We start from the raw sequence: 22,937 nt of genomic DNA, 5'->3' as shown, positions 1-22,937 counted from the left end.
CATTCCTGCTGCTGGTTGCAGTTCCTGTCTGTCCACAGGGGGCGCTCTAGGGACATTTCAGCCAACTGGATACGGAGTTCTGGTTCTGACGGGTTTCCCCGGCAACACCCCTGCTGGGAGGCTTCACCAGAGACAGGAGGTCACCTGAGATCTTGATGTTGAAGAACAGAGCTGAGGGAGAGGGGGGGAGAGACGAGGCATTGACATTTGTTTAAAAAAATCGGTCTCAAATTGGTAGCTAACGTTTCAGAAAGAGACAGGAAGTCATCAGGAGACAGGAAGCTGTCATTGTGCTCACGCCCAGCGAAGAGGAAGTAGTCGTATCCGTCGGGCTTCCTGGGGTTGGGCAGACTGAGGGCAGAGGTCACGGGGGCAGGAAGTCCCTTCAGAGACACCTGGATGTTGATCTCCAGACCAAGGCGACCCTCTGACCACAACATCAACAACAACATCAACACAAACTCGAATTTAACCACGTATGGCTAATTGACTCAGATGTAAGTAAGTCATAAGCTATGCACAAGCTAGTTCGAAAAAAAAAAAAAAAATCACTAATAATTTTGGGATATATTTTATTTCACTGCAACGGGCCTCACTTGCATAGTATATTTTTTTTGAAACTTTAGAATAAAATAGTAAATAACTAAGAGGCCAGACTAGGGAGTGGAGCTTTCAGTACAACTATTGTAGTGCCTGACTGCTGTCCTGCCTGTATGCTCTGTTTGAACATTGCTTTGGAAGAAAGCATCCACTAGATACGGTTCTGTAACCAGCTGGGCAAGTAGTTATGACATCATCATTACCCGCCTGCCGGGTGGTGCGGCCCCTGGCAAGGGACTTCCTGTTGCAGGAGGAACTTCCTGTGGGGAAGGAGAACTTCTGCATTTTACCCCCTGAGGGGCAGAGAGAGGGGAGGAGGGAGAGGGTGAACGATGAGATGGACATGAACACAAACACACAATCCAGCGTCTATGACAGGGCAGTGTCATGGTCATGTGACTTCCATATGGTCATGTGCCCCCCCCTCACCCTTCTTGAAGAAGTAGACGGCCTCTGGTCTCCTCCTGGTGGCTGGGACGGGCAGGGCAGCTGTGATGCTGCCTGTCAGACCTGAGAAGCCTGAGGACAGAGGCTGGGGGTAGCCTGGCTCGACCACCCCATCATCCAGCCTCCAGTACTGATCCCCCTGGAGAAGGACCAAGGGATGGGAGGAGGAGAGGGCAGGAAGAGGAAGGTGGAGAAGGACCAAGGGATGGGAGGAGGAGAGGGCAGGAAGAGGAAGGTGGAGAAGGGGACAGAGAGAAAGGAGAAAGGGAGTGGAGGACATTAATAATGTAATGATTTATGAACACATGATCATTATTTATGACATCATAAATTCTTATCTCCAGTGTCATCCTACCTTGATGACGTAGGACTTGCTCTTGCAGTTGCAGCGAGTGAACACAGTGTCGATGGGGGAAGGAAGCCCCAGGTGGTCAGAGATGCTGTGAGCTGGACCCGCCTTTCTGGTGCTGGGGTCCACCTGCCAGAAGAACTCACCTGGGGGTCAGGGTCAGCGGTCAGGGCTTTACCTGGAGAGCATTATACATACAGAATACACACATCCCTTCACTCACCCTTGAAAACCAGGATGGAACCGTTTTTGAGGACAGTGAGGCCGTTGATTGGCTGATCACTGCACAGGTCTGGAAGACTGCTGGCAGCTGGAAAACACACACACACGTTAGGATGTTGCCAGCTGTGTCTGTCTGTACTTGACCACACCCCAGACTGCGTCCAGGTGTGCAGCAGGCAGAACCACCTCTCACTGTTTTCTGATCCCTTACCAGGTCCACTAGCCTGGGAGTCTGCCCCTCCAAGAGCCTGGGCTAGCTGTTCAAGGGTGCCGGGTGCTGGTTTGGAACCAGCCAGAGCTTGGGCCAGCTGTTCCAGGGTGCCAGGTTCTGGTTTGGACCCAGAAGAACCAGCGAGAGCCTGGGCTAGCTGTTCAAGGGTGCCGGGTGCTGGTTTGGAACCAGCCAGAGCTTGGGCCAGCTGTTCCAGGGTGCCAGGTTCTGGTTTCGACCCAGAAGAACCAGCGAGAGCCTGGGCTAGCTGTTCAAGGGTGCCGGGTGCTGGTTTGGAACCAGCCAGAGCTTGGGCCAGCTGTTCCAGGGTGCCAGGTTCTGGTTTCGACCCAGAAGAACCAGCGAGAGCCTGGGCTAGCTGTTCAAGGGTGCCGGGTGCTGGTTTGGAACCAGCCAGAGCTTGGGCCAGCTGTTCCAGGGTGCCAGGTTCTGGTTTGGACCCAGAAGAACCAGCGAGAGCCTGGGCTAGCTGTTCAAGGGTGCCGGGTGCTGGTTTGGAACCAGCCAGAGCTTGGGCCAGCTGTTCCAGGTTGCCAGGTTCTGGTTTGGACCCAGAAGAACCAGCGAGAGCCTGGGCTAGCTGTTCCAGGATGCTGGGTGCTAATTTGGAACCAGCGAGAGCCTGGGCTAGCTGTTCAAGGGTGCCAGGTGCTGGTTTTGAACCGGCAAGAGCCTGGGCTAGCTGTTCAAGGGTGCTTGGCGCTACTTCGGACCCAGGGGAACCAGCCAGGGCTTGGGCTAGCTGTTCCAGGATGCTGGGTGCTAATTTGGAACCAGCGAGAGCCTGGGCTAGCTGTTCCAGGGTGCTGGGTGCTAGTTCGGACCCGGAGGAATCAGACAGAGCTTGGGCTAGCTGTTCCAGGGTGCCAGGTGCTAGTTCGGACCCGGAGGAACCAGCGAGAGCCTGGGCTAACTGCTTCAGGGTGCCAGGTGCTGGTTTTGAGCCGGGGGAACCGGGGGCCTGGGGGGAGGAAAGGGTGATCTGTATGTTCAGAGGACCTCGAGGGGAGGAGGGGTTCTGAGGGCCGATGTTACCCACTGAGGGGCCTCCCTGGCTGGGCAGGGGGGCGTCAGGAGCTGTGGGGAGACCTGGAGTGGGGCAAGAGAGAGGTACAGAGAGAATCACACACGGTTTCCTGGCATCAAGACTTCAATAACAACAACAAAAAACCATAGGACCCACATCCCCCCCACCCCCTTCAAGAACCTTCACCTTTCATCACTGAGCCGGGATTGGTGGAGGGGGCTGAGGATGCGGGGCCACTGGAGCCGTCCATCAAGGGGTGGAGGTCAGGGGTCAGTGGGGAGAGGTCAGCGGTCAGGGGAGACTCCTTGTAGGGGGCGAACAGTCCAGGGTCCTCGAGGCGGGGAACAGTCCGGTACGGAGACAGGGGGGAGCTGGAGTCTGTCACACACACAAACACACAGGAACACACACACACAGGAACACAGCCACACACACAGGAACACAACATGCCAACAGTGTCAGGCAGAGATACAGACAAACAAGGTTGGACTTCTGATGATGAATATCTTGCAGGTTCCATGGCTTATTGTGGACTAGGTCCTAGTTGTGACAGGCTCTAGGTTCTAGTTGTGGCAGGCTGTAGGTCCTAGTTGTGGCAGGCTGTAGGTCCTAGTTGTGACAAGCTCTAGGTTCTAGTTGTGACAGGCTCTAGGTAATAGTTGTGACAGGCTGTAGGTCCTAGTTGTGACAGGCTCTAGGTTCTAGTTGTGGCAGGCTGTAGGTCCTAGTTATGACAGGCTCTAGGTTCTAGTTGTGACAGGCTGTAGGTCCTAGTTGTGACAGGCTCTAGGTCCTAGTTGTGACAGACTCTAGGTCCTAGTTGTGGCAGGCTCTAGGTTCTAGGTCCAGACGTACCTGGGCTGGCCTCCTCACTCTCACTGTTGAGAGGCTTGCTGCTCCACCTCTCCTCTTCGGACTTCCTGTCTGATGTCGACTTCCTGTCTGATCTGGGAGGGGCTATAGGACAGGCTTGTGTTAGTTCACACACACATACATAATCTTAACATACACACTCTAACACATGCACAGCAACAGTCCAATCCTACGTACCACAGTGGTTCTGGTAGTCGTAGCAACAGGTTCCAAAGCTTGTACAGTTTGGGTCGCACTCACACGCTTGTCCTCGTCTGAAAGATTCACCACAACGACCCCGGCAAGTCTCTCCTGCACACACACACACCACACACACAAAACACAACAAACACACACACCACACACACAACACAGATGCACATACAGACACATGAGCATGTAGAACAGGACAAGACTTGAGATAACAATGAGATAAAAGGGGTTCTTAAAGATAAAGATCTTTTATACTCTTCACCATTCTACTGTATTGTACTGTGCTTTGTGTGACCTCTGACCTGGAGGGATGGCTGTGGAGGCTGACAGCAGAGCGCAGGTCCCCATCAGGACAGCCAATAGGATGGAAGCATTCATGATGATGCTGATGATGCTGGGTAGCAGACTGTGGACGCATCATCATCACATCATCAGTCTCCACAAAACAACACGTATGTAACATACAAGCTACATCACAAACATGATGAGAGAGAGAAAGATAGTGTCAGAGAGCAAGATAGTGTCAAAGAGCAAGATAGTGTCAGAGAGCAAGATAGTGTCAGAGAGCAAGATAGTGTCAGAGAGACAGATGGTGTCAGAGAGACAGATGGTGTCAGAGAGACAGATAGTGTCAAAGAGACAGATAGTGTCAGAGAGCAAGATAGTGTAAGAGAGCGAGAGTGTCAGAGAGACAGATAGTGTCAGAGAGACAGATAGTGTCAGAGAGCAAGATAGTGTAAGAGAGCGAGAGTGTCAGTGAGACAGATAGTGTCAGAGAGCAAGATAGTGTCAGAGAGCGAGAGTGTCAGAGAGCAAGATAGTGTCAGACAGCAAGATAGTGTCAGAGAGCAAGATAGTGTCAGAGAGCAAGGTGATGAGAGTGGAGAAAAAGATGTGTAGAGAGAGAAAGAGACAGAGATGTCAATACAATAGAGGGAGAGATCCCTCACACAACCAGTTACCTTCTGGTAGGTTCTTCTGGAAGGTTCTTCTGGAAAGTTCTTCTGGAAGGTCTGCTTTGTCTGCCTGTTCCCAGTTGGGTCTTATATAGAGCACCAGGACCTGGGCAGGGCAGGGGAGGAGTAGAGGAGAGATGGGGAGCGGGTAGGAGGGCATGCTTGCTAGGATGTGTTTCATTAAAATTCCAGCGATGATCAAACCTCCTACATACCAGACAGGAAGTGCTCCTCCTACCCACAGGAAGTGCCCTCAGACTAGCCAATGGTGAAGGAGAGAAGACGGCACCTGTTCAGACAGACGGCGATGACATCACAGTCAGGACGGGGGCGTGGCCTTTACAAGAGGAACAACGCGTTCCTGTGATGCCATCGCCAGGCCTGGGGGTTCTAGAACGTCTGCGAGCGTTCCGACCGCGTCTGTAGCTCCGTGTTCCATCAACAACTATTAAAGTGTCTCTAATGAAGCCCTGGCCAGTGTTGATGCCAGACAGGACACAGGACCTGGTGGGAAGACATGGACCACGTCCAACTCACTAAACTTAGTTTAGATTCCCGAGGGAGATGAAGGCTGTGGTCAGACAGAAAGTAGGATGTTAGGCTGGAGGTCAGGATGACCTTCTAACCCAGCAGCTGGACAAGTGAAGGTGTCTCTCCCAAAGACGCCCCCACCTGCCTGATCTAACCCTGGAAGTACAGGGTGCCTTCTGCTCATGTGGAGTCATGGATTTGCAAAATAGTTCATATTAATTAGAATAGGATAAATAATTCCTTTATCTACCCCTACAGCCACCTGTCACACTTTCGCTCTCTCTTTCTCTCTCTCTCTCTCTCTCTCTCTCTCTCTCTCTCTCTCTCTCTCTCTGTCTCCTCCCCCCCCCCTCTGTGTCTCTCTCTCTTTCTTTCAGTTATTTCACTTTTGTTACCAGGAGGCCTCACACGCACGTGCGGCTGTCTTGTTGTTGTTAAACTCAGACATTTCACGAGGAGAGAGGTTGATTTCCAGACGGTAATGACGTCCTATTCCACGGTTTCTAAATGGCGGGGAGGAGGGGGGTTGTGGTGAGCGTGGGGGAATGGCATCTGAATGGTCCGGTTTTATATTGCAACCTTGTTAATTAATGCGGCGAGTTCTATTGACGTCCCAGTCCCACACACATGCTTCTGAAAGTTTAATAATAAAATAAAAAAGAACAACACATGCCATGACACAGACTGCTTTAATTGACTGCTTGTGTCGTAATCCAGACAGATTATTTGCAAAGAGGAAAGGATTGTCTGTTTCCAGCCAACCTCACATCTGGGAATATCGTTTGAGAATCAGAACTCAAAATGTTGTCTTTAGTCAAACCACTGACAAGGGTGAGACCTGTGTTCAAAATCTTGTCACTCGCACCGACATTTAAGGTTAGTGAAGAAACATTGAGAAACACGTGCTACTGCCATCTAGCGGAAGTAAGTATCGATTTTGGTGGCGGAACATTATTGTAAGATTTTGTTTGACTGTCGGATGCTTAACAAGCGGACCGCATAGGTTTGTTGTCACACATGCCAAACTAGAAAAGTGTTTAGCAAACTTGTTTATAAAAAAAATGTTCCTTTACACTTTTCAAGCTGACGATGATTTGAAAATATGTACGTTAATGACAGGAGACAAAACGGCGAGGATGCGAAAGGGGAAATTAATATTGTAGCTACCGAACAGGCTAATACTGCAAACGGACAGTGTCCAGAAGTGAAAATATCTGTTAAAATCTGCTAGCTCGTTAATACGACCAGCTAGCTACCTATATATGGCAAATGAATGACTGAATATTATCTGTCCAGTTGTGTATTCAGCTTAATAACTCGTGGGTTGATGTTGCTAGCCTTCACGTGTTGCTTATATCCAGCTGGATCAGACTCATTATCAGCTGCATTGAGCGGATATGATTTGTAACTAGCGGCGCTGTGGTGTGTAGTTGTTGTAGTTTTGAGTTGTTGTCTATGTCTCTGCGCTCTGCTTAGGTCCTCTGCTTGAAACGGAGACCCACACACAGGAAGACAGGTGAGCTGACAGACCGGTAGACAGACAGACCGGTAGACAGACAGACCGGTAGACAGACAGACTGGTAAGCAGACAGACTGGTAAGCAGACAGACCGGTAAGCAGACAGACCGGTAAGCAGACAGACCGGTAAGCAGACAGACTGGTAAGCAGACAGACTGGTAGACAGACAGACCGGTAGACAGACAGACTGGTAAGCAGACAGACCGGTAGACAGACAGACTGGTAAGCAGACAGACTGGTAAGCAGACAGACCGGTAAGCAGACAGACCGGTAAGCAGACAGACCGGTAGACAGACAGACCAGTAGACAGACAGACCGGTAAGCAGACAGACCGGTAAGCAGACAGACCGGTAGACAGACAGACTGGTAAGCACACAGACCGGTAGACAGACAGACTGGTAAGCAGACAGACCGGCAGACAGACCGGTAAGCAGACAGACTGGTAAGCAGACTAGCTCATAGATGGACTGAAACTCGAACCCACAGAACCAGCCTCATCAACAGACACTCAGACAGCTGACTAACCCACAGACAGATAGACAGACAGGCAGACAGCTGAACTCACCCACAGACAGGCAGACAGACAGCTAAGCTCACAGACAGACCTGTGGACTGCCAGCCCAGTCATGATCCTGGTGGATCCAGGCGTGTTCATTGGTGCGGTGACAGACCTGACAGAGCCGGCATTGGCCGAGGCAGCTGTCACTCACATCCTGAGCGTGGACTCTGAGGAGCCCGTCCTATCTGGAGGCCAGTTCACCAGGAAGTTCCTAAGGCTTCAGGACGAGCCAACCAGTGACCTGCTCAGTCACCTCGACCAATGTCTGGCCTTCATTCTGGATGCCACGGTGACCAATGCAACGTCAACCACCCTAACAAAGACCGCCACTGTCCTGGTCCACTGGTGAGTTACAGGCTAAAGAAGTCTCAGAACTACAGGAAACAGAACTTAGGAACTACAGGAAACACAGAACTAAAGCACTACAGGAAACATACAGGCCTCTGCAGTATTCACACCCTTTCAGACAATTACATTGGATATGTTATTAATTTATCAGATGCATTTATACAAAGCGACGTACAAATAGAGCATGGAGAAAGTACAGCGGAAGATCAAGGATCGGAACAGCGTAGCCCTAAAGGTGGTCAGGGTCAAGTCAGGTAGCATACAGCTGACCTGAAACCTAATTCCATCCCAGTCACGCAGGGCGGAGTCGGAGTGCTGCCGTGGTAACGGCCTACCTTATGAGACGACACCAGCTGAGCTTCCAGGAAGCGTACTGCAGGCTGCAGCAGGCCGCGCCCTCCGTAGAGTAAGACTCTCACACACACTGTCCTAGAGAGAGCGAGAGAGAGAGAGAGCGAGAGAGAGAGAGAGAGAGAGAGCGGCGCGAGAGAGAGAGAGAGTGGTCCTGACCTGCCTCTGCCTGTCTCCAGGGTGAACCAGGGCTTCCAGGAGCAGCTAGGTCTATATGAGTCTATGGGCTGTCAGCTGGACACCAACAGCCCCCTCTACAAGCAATACAGACTGCAGAAGATCACTGAGAAGTACCCAGGTGGGGGGGAGGGGGGGGGGGGGTGCCTTGTCTGTGTGGGAGTGTGTGTGCCTTGTCTGTGTGGGAGTGTGTGTGCACCTGCCTGTCAGGTGTGTGTGTGTAGGTGTGTGTGGACTGTCAGCTGTGTGTGTGTGTGGTTGTGTATAGAAGTTTTTGATGCCTTGGCATGTTGGCATGATCTAACTGTCCTTCCTTCCTGACTCAGAGCTGCGGAGCGTGCCCAGAGAGGTGTTTGTGGCCGACCCCCCCGCCCAGGGCTCCGCCCCCGCCCAGGGCTCCGCCCCCGCCCAGGGCTCCGCCCCCAACTGCCCTGAGACAACCTACAGATGCAGAAAGTGCCGGTAAGGAGGGGGGAGGGAGAGAAGGAGGGGGGGGGGAGGAGAGAGGAGAGGGAGAGGGAGGGGGAGGGGGGAAGGAGAGAGGAGGGGAGGGGGGGGGGGGGGAGGAGAGGGAGAGAAGGAGGAGGAGGGAGAGAGAAAGAACACGGTGTATAGGAGAGTGATTGGTGATGAGGGCATGGAAGGAAGGTATTAGAAATGTCACAGGTCAGTTTACAATAAACCTCCCACAATCTGCATCGTTACTCCCCCCCCCCCCCCCCCCCCCCCCCCCCCCCCCCCCCCATCCAGTCGGACATTATTCCGGGAGTCCAGTCTCCTCAGCCATCCCATAGGGGGCGGAGCTTCTTCCTTCAGCTACAGGAAGTGCCTGCCCCCAGGGGGCGGAGACCAGAGTCGCTGCACCTCCTACTTCATAGAGCCCGTCCAATGGATGGAGCAGGCCCTGCTGGGTGTCATGGATGGACAGGTACAGCCACCAATCAGCACACACCGTGGCAGGGACTGGCTAGCTTAGGGAAGCCATGCTATTGGGTGGCATCAGACAGGAAGTGATGATTAATGTACAAGTCTCAAATAATTAGTTGAGCTGTATAAACCTTGTGCGGAAAACATTTAAATTACATTCAGCAGACACTTTTATCCACGGCTATATACAAAGTGCATTTAATTGTTGTTGTGTTGTTGATGTTGGGCAGCTGCTGTGCCCTAAGTGCTCGTCTAAGCTGGGCTCCTTCAGCTGGTGTGGAGACCGCTGCTCCTGTGGACAGTGGGTCACGCCTGCCTTCCAGGTCCACCAGGCCAGGGTGGACCGCATCACACGCTGAACACACACTCATACACACATACACACACACACTCATACACACACTCACACGCTGAACACACACGCTCATACACACACTCACATGCCGAACACACACACACTCATACACACACTCACACACTGAACACACACACTCATACACACACTCTGCATTCAGTTGTAAAAAGAATAAATTGTTTTTGAAATTGTGAAAGTTTGGAATTTGATTTTATTACCAGCATATACAGTAGTGTATTTCCTGTTAGCAGCATATACAGTAGTGTATTTCCTGTTAGCAGCAAATACAGTAGTGTATTTCCTATTAGCAGCATATACGGTAGTGTATTTCCTGTTAGCAGCATATACAGTAGTGTATTTCCTGTTAGCAGCAAATACAGTAGTGTATTTCCTGTTAGCAGCATATACAGTAGTGTATTTTCCTGTTAGCAGCATATACGGTAGTGTATTTCCTGTTAGCAGCATATACGGTAGTGTATTTCCTGTTAGCAGCATATACAGTAGTGTATTTCCTGTTAGCAGCATATACGGTAGTGTATTTCCTGTTAGCAAGATATACGGTAGTGTATTTCCTGTTAGCAGCATATACAGTAGTGTATTTCCTGTTAGCAGCATATACGGTAGTGTATTTCCTGTTAGCAGCATATACGGTAGTGTATTTCCTGTTAGCAAGATATACGGTAGTGTATTTCCTGTTAGCAGCATATACGGTAGTGTATTTCCTGTTAGCAGCATATACGGTAGTGTATTTCCTGTTAGCAGCATATACGGTAGTGTATTTCCTGTCAGTCAATGAAGCATCTTTTTGTCCCCACCTGGTTTTCCAGAAGTCAAGCTAACTGCAGGTAGAATGTAGAGAGTGCACCTGCAGCTGCTGACCAGCAGAGGGCAGCACCCAGCCTGCAGCTGAAAGCCCCGTCAGCCAGCTCCACCACAGAGCGAGCAGGACTGATGGTCCTGACTGTGTCTTACCACTCCGAGAAGAGCCTGTGGTGGATGGGTCTTCATATGTGACGCTGTTATTAGACCAGAAGGGCTTCCTCCTCCTCTGTCCCTGGTGGGCTGTCCTGGTATGACCTGGTCCTCGCAGGCTGGATCTAATAACCCCCTCGCTCACCCCTCGCTCACCCCTCGCTCAGGGCTCTGCTTTTCCATCCACGTTTCCAGCGGTTGGTCGTCAGAGCCAGAGAGCGGCTTGGCTAGCGACCTGACGGTTCCATGGTAGAATGTTCCACAGGAGAGGGTTCTGGTCCTGGAAGGTTCCAGGGTGATATGCACTGACTGATTACCCATGAGCCTCTGCAGCTGACAGGGTTCTGTTGCTATAGGTGATGGGTAAGGGTAAGGTCTGTTCAGATCCGATCCCCTGTGATGATGATGAGGAGGATGTTGTCTCAGCTTTGATGTAGGATCTCCTGGAGCAGAGAGGTCTGCAGGAAGTGGCGTCCAGCCACACTGAAGCAGGTTCAAGTCTGTTTGAGAAGATCCCATGACCCATGATCGGACTTTTCACCTTACATGACCCCTGATCTGACCTTTCACCTTACATGTTCTGGGAACGTTGTCTCTGTTAGTCTGTAAGAGATGAGACAGGGAAAGGAAGAATGTTTATTTGAAGAAGTCAATGTTTTACACTAACGGTAAAAAAAGGGGGATAATCCCTCTTTTCTCCTCCCTCTCTCTCTCTCTCTCTCTCTCTCTCTCTCTCTCTCTCTCTCTCTCTCTCTCTCTCTCTCTCTCGCCCCCCTCTCTCTCTCTCTCTATCGCCCCCCCTCTCTCTCTCTCTCTCGCCCCCTCTCTCTCTCTATCGCCCCCCCTCTCTCTCTCTCTCTCTCTTTCTCTCGCCCCCTCTCTCTCTATCGCCCCCCCCCCCTCTCTCTCTCTCTCTCTCTCTCGCCCCCTCTCTCTTTCTATCGCCCCTCTCTCTCTCTCTCTCTCTCTCTCTCTCTCTCTCTCTCTCTCTCTCTCTATCGCCCCCCCCCCCCCTCTCTCTCTCTCTCTCGCCCCCCCCCCCCCCCCCTCTCTCTCTCTCTCGCCCCCCCCCCCCCTCTCTCTCCCATGCTCTCTCTCCTCTGTCTTTCTCTCCTCTCCTTCTCTCACTCTTTGTGTCTCATTCAGATTCTCTGTTGACACCACAGTCACTGGAGGACATACTGCTGTCTCAGTCTGTGTGTGTGTGTGTCTCAGGGGGTAGTGTTGGATCAGTCAAGGCAGTACTTTACTGAAAGACCTATCTCTCACCCCACCCTATCTAATTTATCTGTTCTTTGCCCAGGACTTAACCTGATGCGCACACACACACACTTGTACAGACACACACATAATCGCACATCATTTTCACTCATACACACATAATAACTTATAAACACACACACACTGACTCACTCTTACTCTCACACATAAACATGGGAACAGTCAGGGGGAGTCAGATGGCTGAGCGGGTGAGGGAGTCGGGCTAGTAATCAGAAGTTTGCCGGATCGATTCCCTGCCCCGCCAAAATGACGTTGTGTCCTTGGGCAAGGCACTTCACCCTACTTGCCTCGGGGGGAATGTCCCTGTACTTACTGTAAGTCGCTGGATAAGTCGCTCTGGATAAGAGTGTCTGCTAAATGACTAAATGTAAATGTAATGTAATGTAATAAACATGGCTAGTCTCCCAGATGCAGGGTTGCTTAGGAGACCAGTGTAAACACTGAGGTCGAGATCTGCTTAGCTGTGACCACCCTGTGACCACCCTCTACCAGCCTGGAGAAGAGCACAGCCCCGCCTGGACGGCCCTGCTACAGAGGTGTGTGTGTGAGAGAGAGAGAGAGCGAGAGAGGGGAAGAGGAGACAGAGGGAGGAGAGGAGAAAGAGGGGAAGAAGAGACAGAGGGAGGAGAGAGAGAGGGGGGAGGAGACAGGAGAGAGAGAGGGGGGGAGGAGACAGAGGGAGGACAGAGGGAGGAGAGGGGGGGAGGAGACAGAGGGAGGATAGAGAGAGAGAGGGGAAGAGGAGACAGAGGGAGGAGAGAGAGAGGGGGGGAGGAGACAGAGGGAGGATAGAGAGAGAGAGGGGAAGAGGAGACAGAGGGAGGAGAGAGAGGGGGGAGGGGGAGACAGAGGGAGGAGAGAGGGGGAGGTGACAGAGGGAGGAGAGAGAGAGGGGGGAGGGGAGAACTCTCCTGGACGGAGAGTTTTCCATGGTGCGAGTCTTCCCAGAACCAGGAAGCAGGAATGTGTTTCTGGCTGGCCTGGCCATCTGGTCAGTCCTCTGTGTGTGTGTGTGTGTGTGTGTGTGTGTGGGGGGGTTCTGGTCCATCTGGACTGTGGGAAACTTTTAAATATATGTTTTTAACCTTTCAAAAACCTTTCAATATTCAAAATTTTTCGAAACTTTTTGGGGTCTCTATACACTCCTGTATGTGTGTGAAGGAGAGAGATACAAAACACAGACTATGTTCAACACTTTTCTTATCCCAGGAGATCACTGCCACACACGCACACGCACACACACACACGCACACACACACACACACACGCACACACACACACGCCAGGAGCAGAGAGGAGGGAACACCTGAAACATTGTGCTGTTGGAAACCCTGACAGCTTCAGCTCCCCCCATGGGAACAGTCAGGCTGTTACATAACACACACCACATACACACACCACATACACACACCACACACACACCACACACACACCACACACACACCACATACACACACCACACACACACCACATACACACACCACACACATCACATACACGCACACACACACCACACACACACTGGTCTGTCTAGGTGTGTTGGCTAGTCTGAGACAGTGCTCTCCCTTCTTCTCTCTACCTTGGTGTGTGTGTGTGTGTGTGTGTGTGCGTGTGTGTGTGTGTGCGCCCCAGTAAGGATACGGTCAGTAAAGCACAAGCTTGGAGGATTCTTCACACTCACAGATCTCCACCTCCATCCCTCCATCTATAAATCTCTCCACCTCCATCCCTCCATCTATAAATCTCTCCACCTCCATCCCTCCATCTATAAATCTCTCCACCTCCATCCCTCCATCTATAAATCTCTCCACCTCCATCCCTCCATCTATAAATCTCTCCACCTCCATCCCTCCATCTATAAATCTCTCCACCTCCATCCCTCCATCTATAAATCTCTCCACCTCCATCCCTCCATCTATAAATCTCTCCACCTCCATCCCTCCATCTATAAATCTCTCCACCTCCATCCCTCCATCTATAAATCTCTCCACCTCCATCCCTCCATCTATAAATCTCTCCACCTCCATCCCTCCATCTATAAATCTCTCCACCTCCATCCCTCCATCTATAAATCTCTCCACTTACATCCCTTCATCTATAAATCTCTCCACCTCCATCCCTCCATCTATAAATCTCTCCACCTCCATCCCTCCATCTATAAATCTCTCCACCTCCATCCCTCCATCTATAAATCTCTCCACCTCCATCCCTCCATCTATAAATCTCTCCACCTCCATCCCTCCATCTATAAATCTCTCCACTTACATCCCTTCATCTATAAATCTCTCCACCTCCATCCCTCCATCTATAAATCTCTCCACCTCCATCCCTCCATCTATAAATCTCTCCATCTCCATCCCTCCATCTATAAATCTCTCCACCTCCATCCCTCCATCTATAAATCTCTCCACTTACATCCCTCCATCTATAAATCTCTCCACCTCCATCCCTCCATCTATAAATCTCTCCACCTCCATCCGTCCATCTATAAATCTCTCCACCTCCATCCCTCCATCTATAAATCTCTCCACTTCCATCCCTCCATCTATAAATCTCTCCACCTCCATCCCTCCATCTATAAATCTCTCCACCTCCATCCCTCCATCTATAAATCTCTCCACCTCCATCCCTCCGTTTTCACCCACAGGAAAGACTGGCTCTGGAAAACCAGCAGCGATATAAAGAGAGAATGCAGTTCCCCAGTCTTCTCCTCTAGTCTCAGGTGTAACTCATCCTGGAGGGTCTGACAAACCACCCTCCTCCTCCTCTTCCTCTCCTCCTCCAGAGAGATCACAGAGAGATCTACAGTCAGAGATGTGTACTACAGAAGCCAGACCCATTCTCTCTCTTTAAATCATGCATCACTTTCTTCCCCCTCCCCCCTCCAGAGTGGTGTCAGTGAGACGTGGACTCTCATGAAGGCGTCTCAGCCAGCTGCCTCCTGTCTAGCCAGCTATCTGCTGCTCTCATCAGACCAGCCTGGGGTGTGTGTGTGTGTGTGTGTGTTCAGCTGCAGTGAGCCTACTCAGTCTCTCTAGGGTTTGGTCTGGTTTTGACTGGTTGGTCCCTGGCAATACACACACTAACGCTGACGCACACACATTTGACTGGTTGGTCCCTTGGCAACACACACACACACACACAGTGATGGGTGTTCATGCCCAGACAGGCTCTAACTGAAAGGAATTAAAAGGAAAATGTTTGACACGTAATACCCATGTAGATGACATGTTCACATGAGAACTGTGTGGTTTCTGACCCAGATAGCAGATGAGAGGAGGAGAGAGGGATGGAGAGGAGGAGAGAGGGGTGGAGAGGTGCAGGATGGGATAGGGGAGGAGGACTGGAGAAAGGAGGACTGGAGAAAAAAGAACTGGCCTTCAAGAAGTGAAGCAGGGAGGGTTAGGGTTAGGGAGGGGATTGGGTGGAGAGAGGGATGGAGAGATAGGGTTAGGGTTAGGGAGGGGATTGGGTGGAGAGAGGTATGGAGAGATAGGGTTAGGGTTAGGGAGGGGATTGGGTGGAGAGATAGGGTTAGGGAGGGGATTGGGTGGAGAGAGGGCTGGAGAGATAGGGTTAGGGTTAGGGAGGGGATTGGGTGGTGAGAGGGATGGAGAGATAGGGTTAGGGTTAGGGAGGGGATTGGGTGGAGAGAGGGATGGAGAGATAGGGAGAGAGGGGTGGAGGGAGTGCATGAGGAAGGGACTCAGGAATGAGTGTATTTAGAGAAATGAAGACTTCAGCAGTTTGTCCTGTCCAGCGGTCCACTGTCAGCTTGTCCTCTCCATGTGTCGACTGGAGATACTGTACTTCCTGGTTATATAACTGCTACTGATGTCATTTACATCTGCTACAACCAGCCTCTCTTTCTTTCCAGACTATAGTAGACATTATTCTGCACAACCACATGATTTGTCTGTCTGCTTGTCTACCTGTCTGTCTGTCTGCCTGTCTGTGTGTCTGTCTGCCTGTGTGAATATTTATCTGTCTTTCTAAAGACAAGTAAACTGCCATAAATGAGTAACCTACTCTGTAAATGCAGATGTTTAAAAAAATGTTTTATTATAAATTACAGTATATACAACTGGGTGGTAGAAGCAGTCTGAACAACCTTGTCAAGCCTTACAGGATGAATGCTTAGCAACAGAGAAGACCAGCTTAGCAACAAAGACCAGCTTAGCGGTACACATACTAAAGAAACAAGCTATTGTACAATACAACATGCTACAGTATAGGACTGTACAATACAACATGCTACAGTATAGTACTGTACAATATTGTACAAATCAACATAGCACACTGCAATATAGTACAGTATAATATAGCTCAATATAGTACAGAACACTACAATATAGTCCAGGAGAGTACGTTATAGCACAGTCTAGTACAGTACAATGTAGTACAGCACAGTGCTATAATACCAGTTCCACACAGAACAGTTCATTAGTACAGTACCACACAATATAGTACAGTACACTATAGTACAGTACAGCACAATATAGTACAGTACAATATAGTACAGTACCACACAATATAGTACAGTACACTATAGTACAGAACCACACAATATAGTACAGTACACTATAGTACAGTACACTATAGTACAGTACAGCACAGTACTATAACATACAGTGAAGGCTGTTAGCGAACCCTAACACAGTAACATGAGGAGCTCTGCTCATCTCAGACATAAATCAACATTTTTATCAGTTCATCTTTTTACATTCTAGTTCTTCCATTCTGATTCTGATTTTTGGGTTCTAGGCTCTGGGTTCTAGGTTCTGGGTTCTGGTTCTGTCCTGGCTCCAGCTCCAGAGAACGACAGACCTGCAGTATGTCTGTTCTGTCCTTACAGGGGGCGGGCTCATCGCCTCTGGGCCGCGTACGGATAGGCTACTGATCAGGAGTTGTGAAATCTCTGTGCTCTGATTGGTCGTACGCATCCACATGCACTCAAATGTCGAGCCTTTCTCAACTTTTGAGTCTCTATTTCGGGAGGGTTAAATTAGCTCGCGGACATTTCGAGAATTGAGTCAAATGCTCTCGTACACAGGAACTGCAAAGCAACGCACTGGGTAGTCAGTTTAAAAACGTTACAAAAACCTCATCATTTACAACTACTTTTCCCAGAACACCCCTCTCCTTCCTCCCTTCCTGTCGGTAGCGATGCCTTCACACACGACCAACAGGAAGTTAGTAGGCGAAGATGACGTCATAGTTGACCTGATGTCCGTTGTCCCAGGCGTATAACTTCCTGTCCAGAGGGTTGTAGTCCAGCTGGGTGGTGAGGCTGTAGCTGGAGGACAGGGGCAGCCGGGGCACCATCTGAGTGTGCGTGTGCGTGTCGAAGGCGTACGAGATGTTGGCGTGGGCGCGGTCGTAGCTATCCACGGCATACAGCACCCCGCAGATTAGGAAGGTGTTGCCATAGTAACGCCTCCTAAGCCCCGTGCGGAAGGAGGCTTCGGGTCGGAGGTCGCGGGCGTTGAGGCGACTCAGCACGATCACTTCCTGGTGGAACCCCTCCAGGTCGATGGCAGGGTACAGAAGCCACACCCCTCCCTCGTCCACCGCCAGCTCCATCTCCGATTGGCCCTCCCCCCTCCAGGGGGTGGTGACGTCGCCTGGCTCCGCCTCCAGCAGCACGGCGTCCTGCAGGGTGGTCCACGCCGCCACGTGGCGCCCACGTAGGCTGAACCTGATGATGTCACGCGAGAAGGCGCGGTTGTAGTAGAAGGAGCCCTGGTGGACCACGTGGCCAGTTCCCATCCAGCTGTACGGAAGCTTGTAGGAGTTACTGGCCTGCCCTGGAGGGACAACCAAGAGACAACACAGAGTTACTGGCCTGCCCTGGAGGGACAACCAAGAGACAACACAGAGTTACTGGTCTGGAGGGACAACCAAGAGACAACACAGAGTTACTGGTCTGGAGGGACAACCAAGAGACAACACAGAGTTACTGGTCTGGAGGGACAACCAAGAGACAACACAGAGTTACTGGCCTGCCCTGGAGGGACAACCAAGAGACAACACAGAGTTACTGGCCTGCCCTGGAGGGACAACCAAGAGACAACACAGAGTTACTGGTCTGGAGGGACAACCAAGAGACAACACAGAGTTACTGGTCTGGAGGGACAACCAAGAGACAACACAGAGTTACTGGTCTGGAGGGACAACCAAGAGACAACACAGAGTTACTGGCCTGCCCTGGAGGGACAACCAAGAGACAACACAGAGTTACTGGTCTGGAGGGACAACCAAGAGACAACACAGAGTTACTGGCCTGCCCTGGAGGGACAACCAAGAGACAACACAGAGTTACTGGTCTGGAGGGACAACCAAGAGACAACACAGAGTTACTGGTCTGGAGGGACAACCAAGAGACAACACAGAGTTACTGGCCTGCCCTGGAGGGACAACCAAGAGACAACACAGAGTTACTGGTCTGGAGGGACAACCAAGAGACAACACAGAGTTACTGGTCTGGAGGGACAACCAAGAGACAACACAGAGTTACTGGCCTGCCCTGGAGGGACAACCAAGAGACAACACAGAGTTACTGGTCTGGAGGGACAACCAAGAGACAACACAGAGTTACTGGTTTGGAGGGACAAGAAAGAAAGAACAGTAAGTTGAAAATTAGATTCAGTTTTAGAACATTCATGAATCATTCAGTCAGTAGGTGTTGTTATGGACTGATATAAAGACATGAACCTAGATATTCTCAGCAGAGAGGCGGAGCTACCAGAGAGGAGGAGCTACCAGAGAGGCGGAGCTACCGGAGAGGAGGAGCTACCGGAGAGGCGGAGCTACCGGAGAGGAGGAGCTACCGGAGAGGTGGAGCTACCAGAGAGGTGGAGCTACCAGAGAGGCGGAGCTACCTGATTTGAATGTGGCCAGATCTCGGAACTCCAGCAGGTTGTTGCCGTAGTGATAGTTGGTGACGTAGATGACCTGGCCGTTGCCCTTGGAGTCCTTCATCCAGGCTCCCTGGCTGCGGCCGAACGTGTTGATTGTGCTGGGTTCTGAGATGCTGGCCAGGGTGTCTTTACACAGACCTACCAGCCACACAGGAACACACAGAGAAACACACATGTTAACAGACATGTGAACACAGAAAAACAAACCTGGCAACCCACATAGAAACACACATGTTAACAAACCTGGCAACCCACATAGAAACACACAAACACACGAGCACACACTCAGGTACCTGGGTCCTTGGGCGTGGTGACGCTGGCGTCTGCAGGGCTCTCGGTCCAGCTGAGACGGGTTCTGCTTCGGGGAGAATCTGGTCCTGGGCTGGGAGGCTGGGTCAGACCAGGTCTGTCTGGCTCCACCAGGCTGGGCATGGCCGTGGTTGGGGGTGCGGTGGTGGTTGTGGTTGGTTTGGTGGTTGTGGTCGGTTTGGTGGTTGTGGTCGGTTTGGTGGTTGTGGTCAGTTTGGTGGTTGTGGTCAGTTTGGTGGTTGGGGTTGGTTTTGTGGTTTTGGTCAGTTTGGTGGTTGTGGTCAGTTTGGTGGTTGTGGTAAGTTTGGTGGTTGTGTTTGGTTTGGTGGTTGTGGTCAGAGGGGTGGTGGAAGGTACAGATGTTTCTGGTTCGGCCTGCGTCTCTGTAGTTACTGTTATCTTATTCCCAGCCCCAGTCTTAGCCCCAGTCTTAGTCCCAGCCCCAGTCTTAGCCCCAGTTTTAGTCCCAGCCCCAGTCTTAGTCCCAGTCTTTGTCCCAGCCCCAGTCTTAGTCCCAGCCCCAGTCTTAGTCCCAGCCCCAGCCCCAGTCTTAGTCCCAGCCCTAGGCATGGTGGGTTCTGGCAGGTCCCTGGAGTCACTGAATGTGTTTGCTCCTGGTGGGAGAGAAGAGCTGGTTTAGGATCAGATCCCAGTGATCAGTGTCCATGCAGCACTGAACCATGTCATGTTGTAGTTAAGATGTTAGTTTTGTAGTCTAGTTGACAGCTAGTTTCACCGTGTGTGGTAGCTGAGAATTGGTTACTGTGTCTGGTAAACACAGACTGCTCCTTGAGTCTGACCACTGAAACACTTCAGATCCTTGACCTTCTGCTGTACTTTAGTACATTAATTGTATGGCGCTTTGGATAACAGTGTCTGCTAAATTAATAGAAAATGTTAGTAAAATGTAGAATATTTCAGTGATCACCTGTCTCCCCTGCTCCTCTCCCTTTCTCAGGCTCCGCCTTGTAGAAGGTCACGCCCCTTATGACTGAGCCGCTAGGCCCCGCCCCATCAGATTTCATTGGCTGCTCTGATCCGTTCTTCGTCTCCGATAGGCTCATCTTCAGCACTGGTCGGTTTGACCCCTGACCCCCGACAACGTGTTCCTCATACTTCCTCTGTAACAGGAAGAACATCACCTCAGCATGATTACAGAGCGAGAGGGAGGGAGGGAGGGAGGGAAGGAGGGAGGGAGAGAGGGAGAGAGGGAGGGAACTAGAAAGAGTGAGGTGGAGGCATTAAGATGTAGACATAAAGAGAGAGAACATAAGAGGGGGAGAGAGGCAGAGAGTGAAAAGAGAGGCGAGGAGAGAGGAGGTAGGATAGAGGAGGTAGGATAGAGGAGGTAGGAGGTGGGACAGAGGACAGTACCTCAGAGATGGGGTAAGCTGCAGCAGTGTCCTTCAGAGAATGTTGTAGATCCTCCAAACGCTTCCTCCTCTCCAGCCTCTGCTGGGCCCTCCTCTCCTTCTCCAGCCTCTGCTGGGCCTTCATCTCCTTCTCCCTTTCCTTCTCTTCCCCCGAGCCAACTTTCACACTCACTCGCTCCGTGCGGTTCTGAGCAAAGACCTGGACACACACACACACACACATGCAAGTAACACTGACGATATTGACTGGGTGTGTGTGTGTGTTAAGACACGTGTGTGTGTGTGTGTGTTAAGACACGTGTGTGTGTGTGTGCAGTACCTTTTCTATGTGGCTGACCCGGCTCAGTAGCTTGGTGGTGACAGACTGCAGCTTCACCAGGTCCAGCCCATACAGGGAACCCTCCAGCAGCTCCATAATGGCTGCCAGCTACACAGCACACAAACTGAACGTCACATTCACCTTTTTACATTTCAGTCATTAGCAGATGCTTTTGATCCAGGGTAACATGTTGAGCTCAGAGTTCAGGATGGGTCTTTACCAGTCGTCTGAGTAACATCTCATCTATCAGCTGCGGTAAATAATCAATATGAATTCATTAGCGTTCATATCTTTGAAAACACACCTTAATGTCATCTTTTCCCGCCTCCTGTAGTTTCTTGAACCGGAAGTCGCCCTCGCACGGGTTCAAAGCGGACGGCGGGGCGATGCACGCGCATTTTTTACAGTTGGGTCCCACCGTAACCGTCTCCACGGTGTAAAAGTCGTCGGCGCGTGAACTGCCCTCCTCTATCCGCTGGCAGGCGCTCCGGCTGAGCGGTCTGACCACGCATTTGCAGCGGCAGTCCGCGCCCTCGGACAGCGTCTTTACCTTGTCGTAGTCACCGAGAAGCTGGCGGGAGACAAGGCACGGTGGAGGAGTGGACATATACACAAACACACACACACAAATAGGCTACAGTGTTTTACAGATACGCACTCTCTCAAACACACGCACGATTAAGGAATTCATCTCTGACGAAAATAACCAATCCGCTGTTACCTGAGTTAATATGTTCTCCTGGTTTTCCATCTCGTCTTCCAGAGTCCCCGTAGTTTGCCCTGTTACTGTAGCGGTCTGCTCCGTGGTTGTCAAACTGGATCGGGTATGGTTCACGGGGCTCTCCGTGGCCGCACTAGAAGCGACCGGCGCACAAGTCAGAGCGCCGTACCACAGCACAAGCAGAAACAGGATTCTAGACATGACGTCAATCAGTACACAAACGTAAAATAGATACTGATTTAAGATTAACGTCTAAAAACAGGAGTCTGCAAAACCAGACGGGAGTCTAAATAGTCAGTTTATTCCTGAGACAATTTCTTCATCGTCTCCCACAGAGAAAAACTGTGTAACCAGTAAACTATATCTGATATATCTGCTGATGTGGTAAACTATCTCCTTTATTTCCCCTTCTGTAACTGGTCCGTTTAGTGCGCGGTCCCGGTGGCTCCCTGTTGATGAACCGACCACAGAGAGTCGTAACGGCTGGGTGTGCTGAATGGGACGGCGAGACTAAAGGGCGAGTAGGGTGGAGCCAGGTCCGGTAGCGGGGCTCGGGGAGGGGGCAACATGTGGAACGTTCATTTTCAAACACCCGAAACTAATATGGCAGTTATGTATGTGACGTTCAGTGTTTCAAAAGTAAATAGTGTGATCCTGCTAAATTTGCAATAGTACATTACCTTAGCATTCTACTGACTGTTAGAATTAAGTAAACATAGATTACTATATTGTGGATCGTAAATAAATAGCCCATAGGTGAGACAGTTCAGTCAATATACTTAAAAGCCAATTTAGTGAACACATTTATTTCTTCTAACTAAAGAAGGCTCGAACTACAGATGACACGTTTCAGTGCGTAAACCCTGTGCGTAAAGACGGGCTTTCACAGAGCCAGTCCAAGAGTTACCAGATGGCGCCATCTAGCGGGTTCATGCAGTTACTGTTCCGCAGTGATGAGTGGTCTCCGCTACAACAGAGAACGTGTGTTTCTGAATATTGTTTTTACAATCCATGAATGAATGAATTGTTGTATGCATTCGTCTATATCTCAGACAGACAGTAGTTATCTTTTTAGATTTAGGTATGTGATTTCTCTTGAGTCTCTTGTCCATCTGCAGTGGCGTTGTTAGAGATAAAACTGTACTGGGGGCACAGGCCCCTATTCATATCCCTTTTTTTTCTTCCAAGCGTGCTGCGCACAATGCACTACCCTGCTATAGAAACTCCCCTTGCTTAACCCACTATACCATATAACAGTTCAGGGACGCAAGTTTGACATCAGCTTTGGCAGAGACATCTATAGTTAATGCAAGCGCATTATATTTTTTTAGCTTCATGTAATATTGTTTTAGTAAAAATAAGATAATTGGTAGGCCTA

At 50.6% G+C, this 22,937-nt stretch overlaps 3 protein-coding genes across 4 annotated transcripts; 1 reads left to right on the top strand and 2 right to left on the bottom strand.

The window, feature by feature from the left end:
• Nucleotides 1–44: 44 nt before the first annotated feature.
• On the bottom strand, nucleotides 45–4,447 carry prg4a (proteoglycan 4a). The gene is made up of 9 exons (XM_047027181.1): nucleotides 4,245–4,447; nucleotides 3,928–4,041; nucleotides 3,733–3,834; nucleotides 3,064–3,255; nucleotides 1,620–2,939; nucleotides 1,403–1,542; nucleotides 1,030–1,186; nucleotides 804–893; nucleotides 45–427 (listed from the first exon to the last, which is right to left on the bottom strand). Exons 1-9 carry the CDS (start codon nucleotides 4,318–4,320, stop codon nucleotides 141–143), a joined length of 2,478 nt encoding a protein of 825 aa, XP_046883137.1. The 5' UTR covers nucleotides 4,321–4,447; the 3' UTR covers nucleotides 45–140.
• A 1,914-nt stretch (nucleotides 4,448–6,361) lies between these two features.
• Nucleotides 6,362–9,733, top strand: dusp12 (dual specificity phosphatase 12). Of its 2 annotated transcripts, XM_047027431.1 has the most exons (7): nucleotides 6,362–6,432; nucleotides 6,906–7,851; nucleotides 8,147–8,260; nucleotides 8,385–8,503; nucleotides 8,709–8,844; nucleotides 9,133–9,310; nucleotides 9,540–9,733. In XM_047027431.1, the coding sequence occupies exons 2-7, from the start codon at nucleotides 7,574–7,576 to the stop codon at nucleotides 9,666–9,668; spliced, it is 954 nt and encodes a 317-aa protein (XP_046883387.1). In that variant the 5' UTR covers nucleotides 6,362–6,432; nucleotides 6,906–7,573; the 3' UTR covers nucleotides 9,669–9,733. The 2 variants fall into 2 exon arrangements, with proteins under 2 accessions (XP_046883387.1, XP_046883386.1); XM_047027430.1 differs by having other exon boundaries at nucleotides 6,388–7,851.
• A 6,246-nt stretch (nucleotides 9,734–15,979) lies between these two features.
• olfml2bb (olfactomedin-like 2Bb) lies at nucleotides 15,980–22,047 on the bottom strand. The gene is made up of 8 exons (XM_047027454.1): nucleotides 21,560–22,047; nucleotides 21,143–21,409; nucleotides 20,839–20,946; nucleotides 20,521–20,718; nucleotides 20,075–20,267; nucleotides 19,131–19,760; nucleotides 18,799–18,975; nucleotides 15,980–17,724 (listed from the first exon to the last, which is right to left on the bottom strand). The coding sequence occupies exons 1-8, from the start codon at nucleotides 21,758–21,760 to the stop codon at nucleotides 17,111–17,113; spliced, it is 2,388 nt and encodes a 795-aa protein (XP_046883410.1). The 5' UTR covers nucleotides 21,761–22,047; the 3' UTR covers nucleotides 15,980–17,110.
• Between the last annotated feature and the right edge of the window lie 890 nt (nucleotides 22,048–22,937).

Source organism: Hypomesus transpacificus, chromosome 10 (genome assembly GCF_021917145.1).
Source record: "Hypomesus transpacificus isolate Combined female chromosome 10, fHypTra1, whole genome shotgun sequence".
NCBI classification, from domain to species: Eukaryota; Metazoa; Chordata; class Actinopteri; order Osmeriformes; family Osmeridae; genus Hypomesus; species Hypomesus transpacificus.
This window is presented reverse-complemented; position numbering and strand designations above follow the sequence as displayed.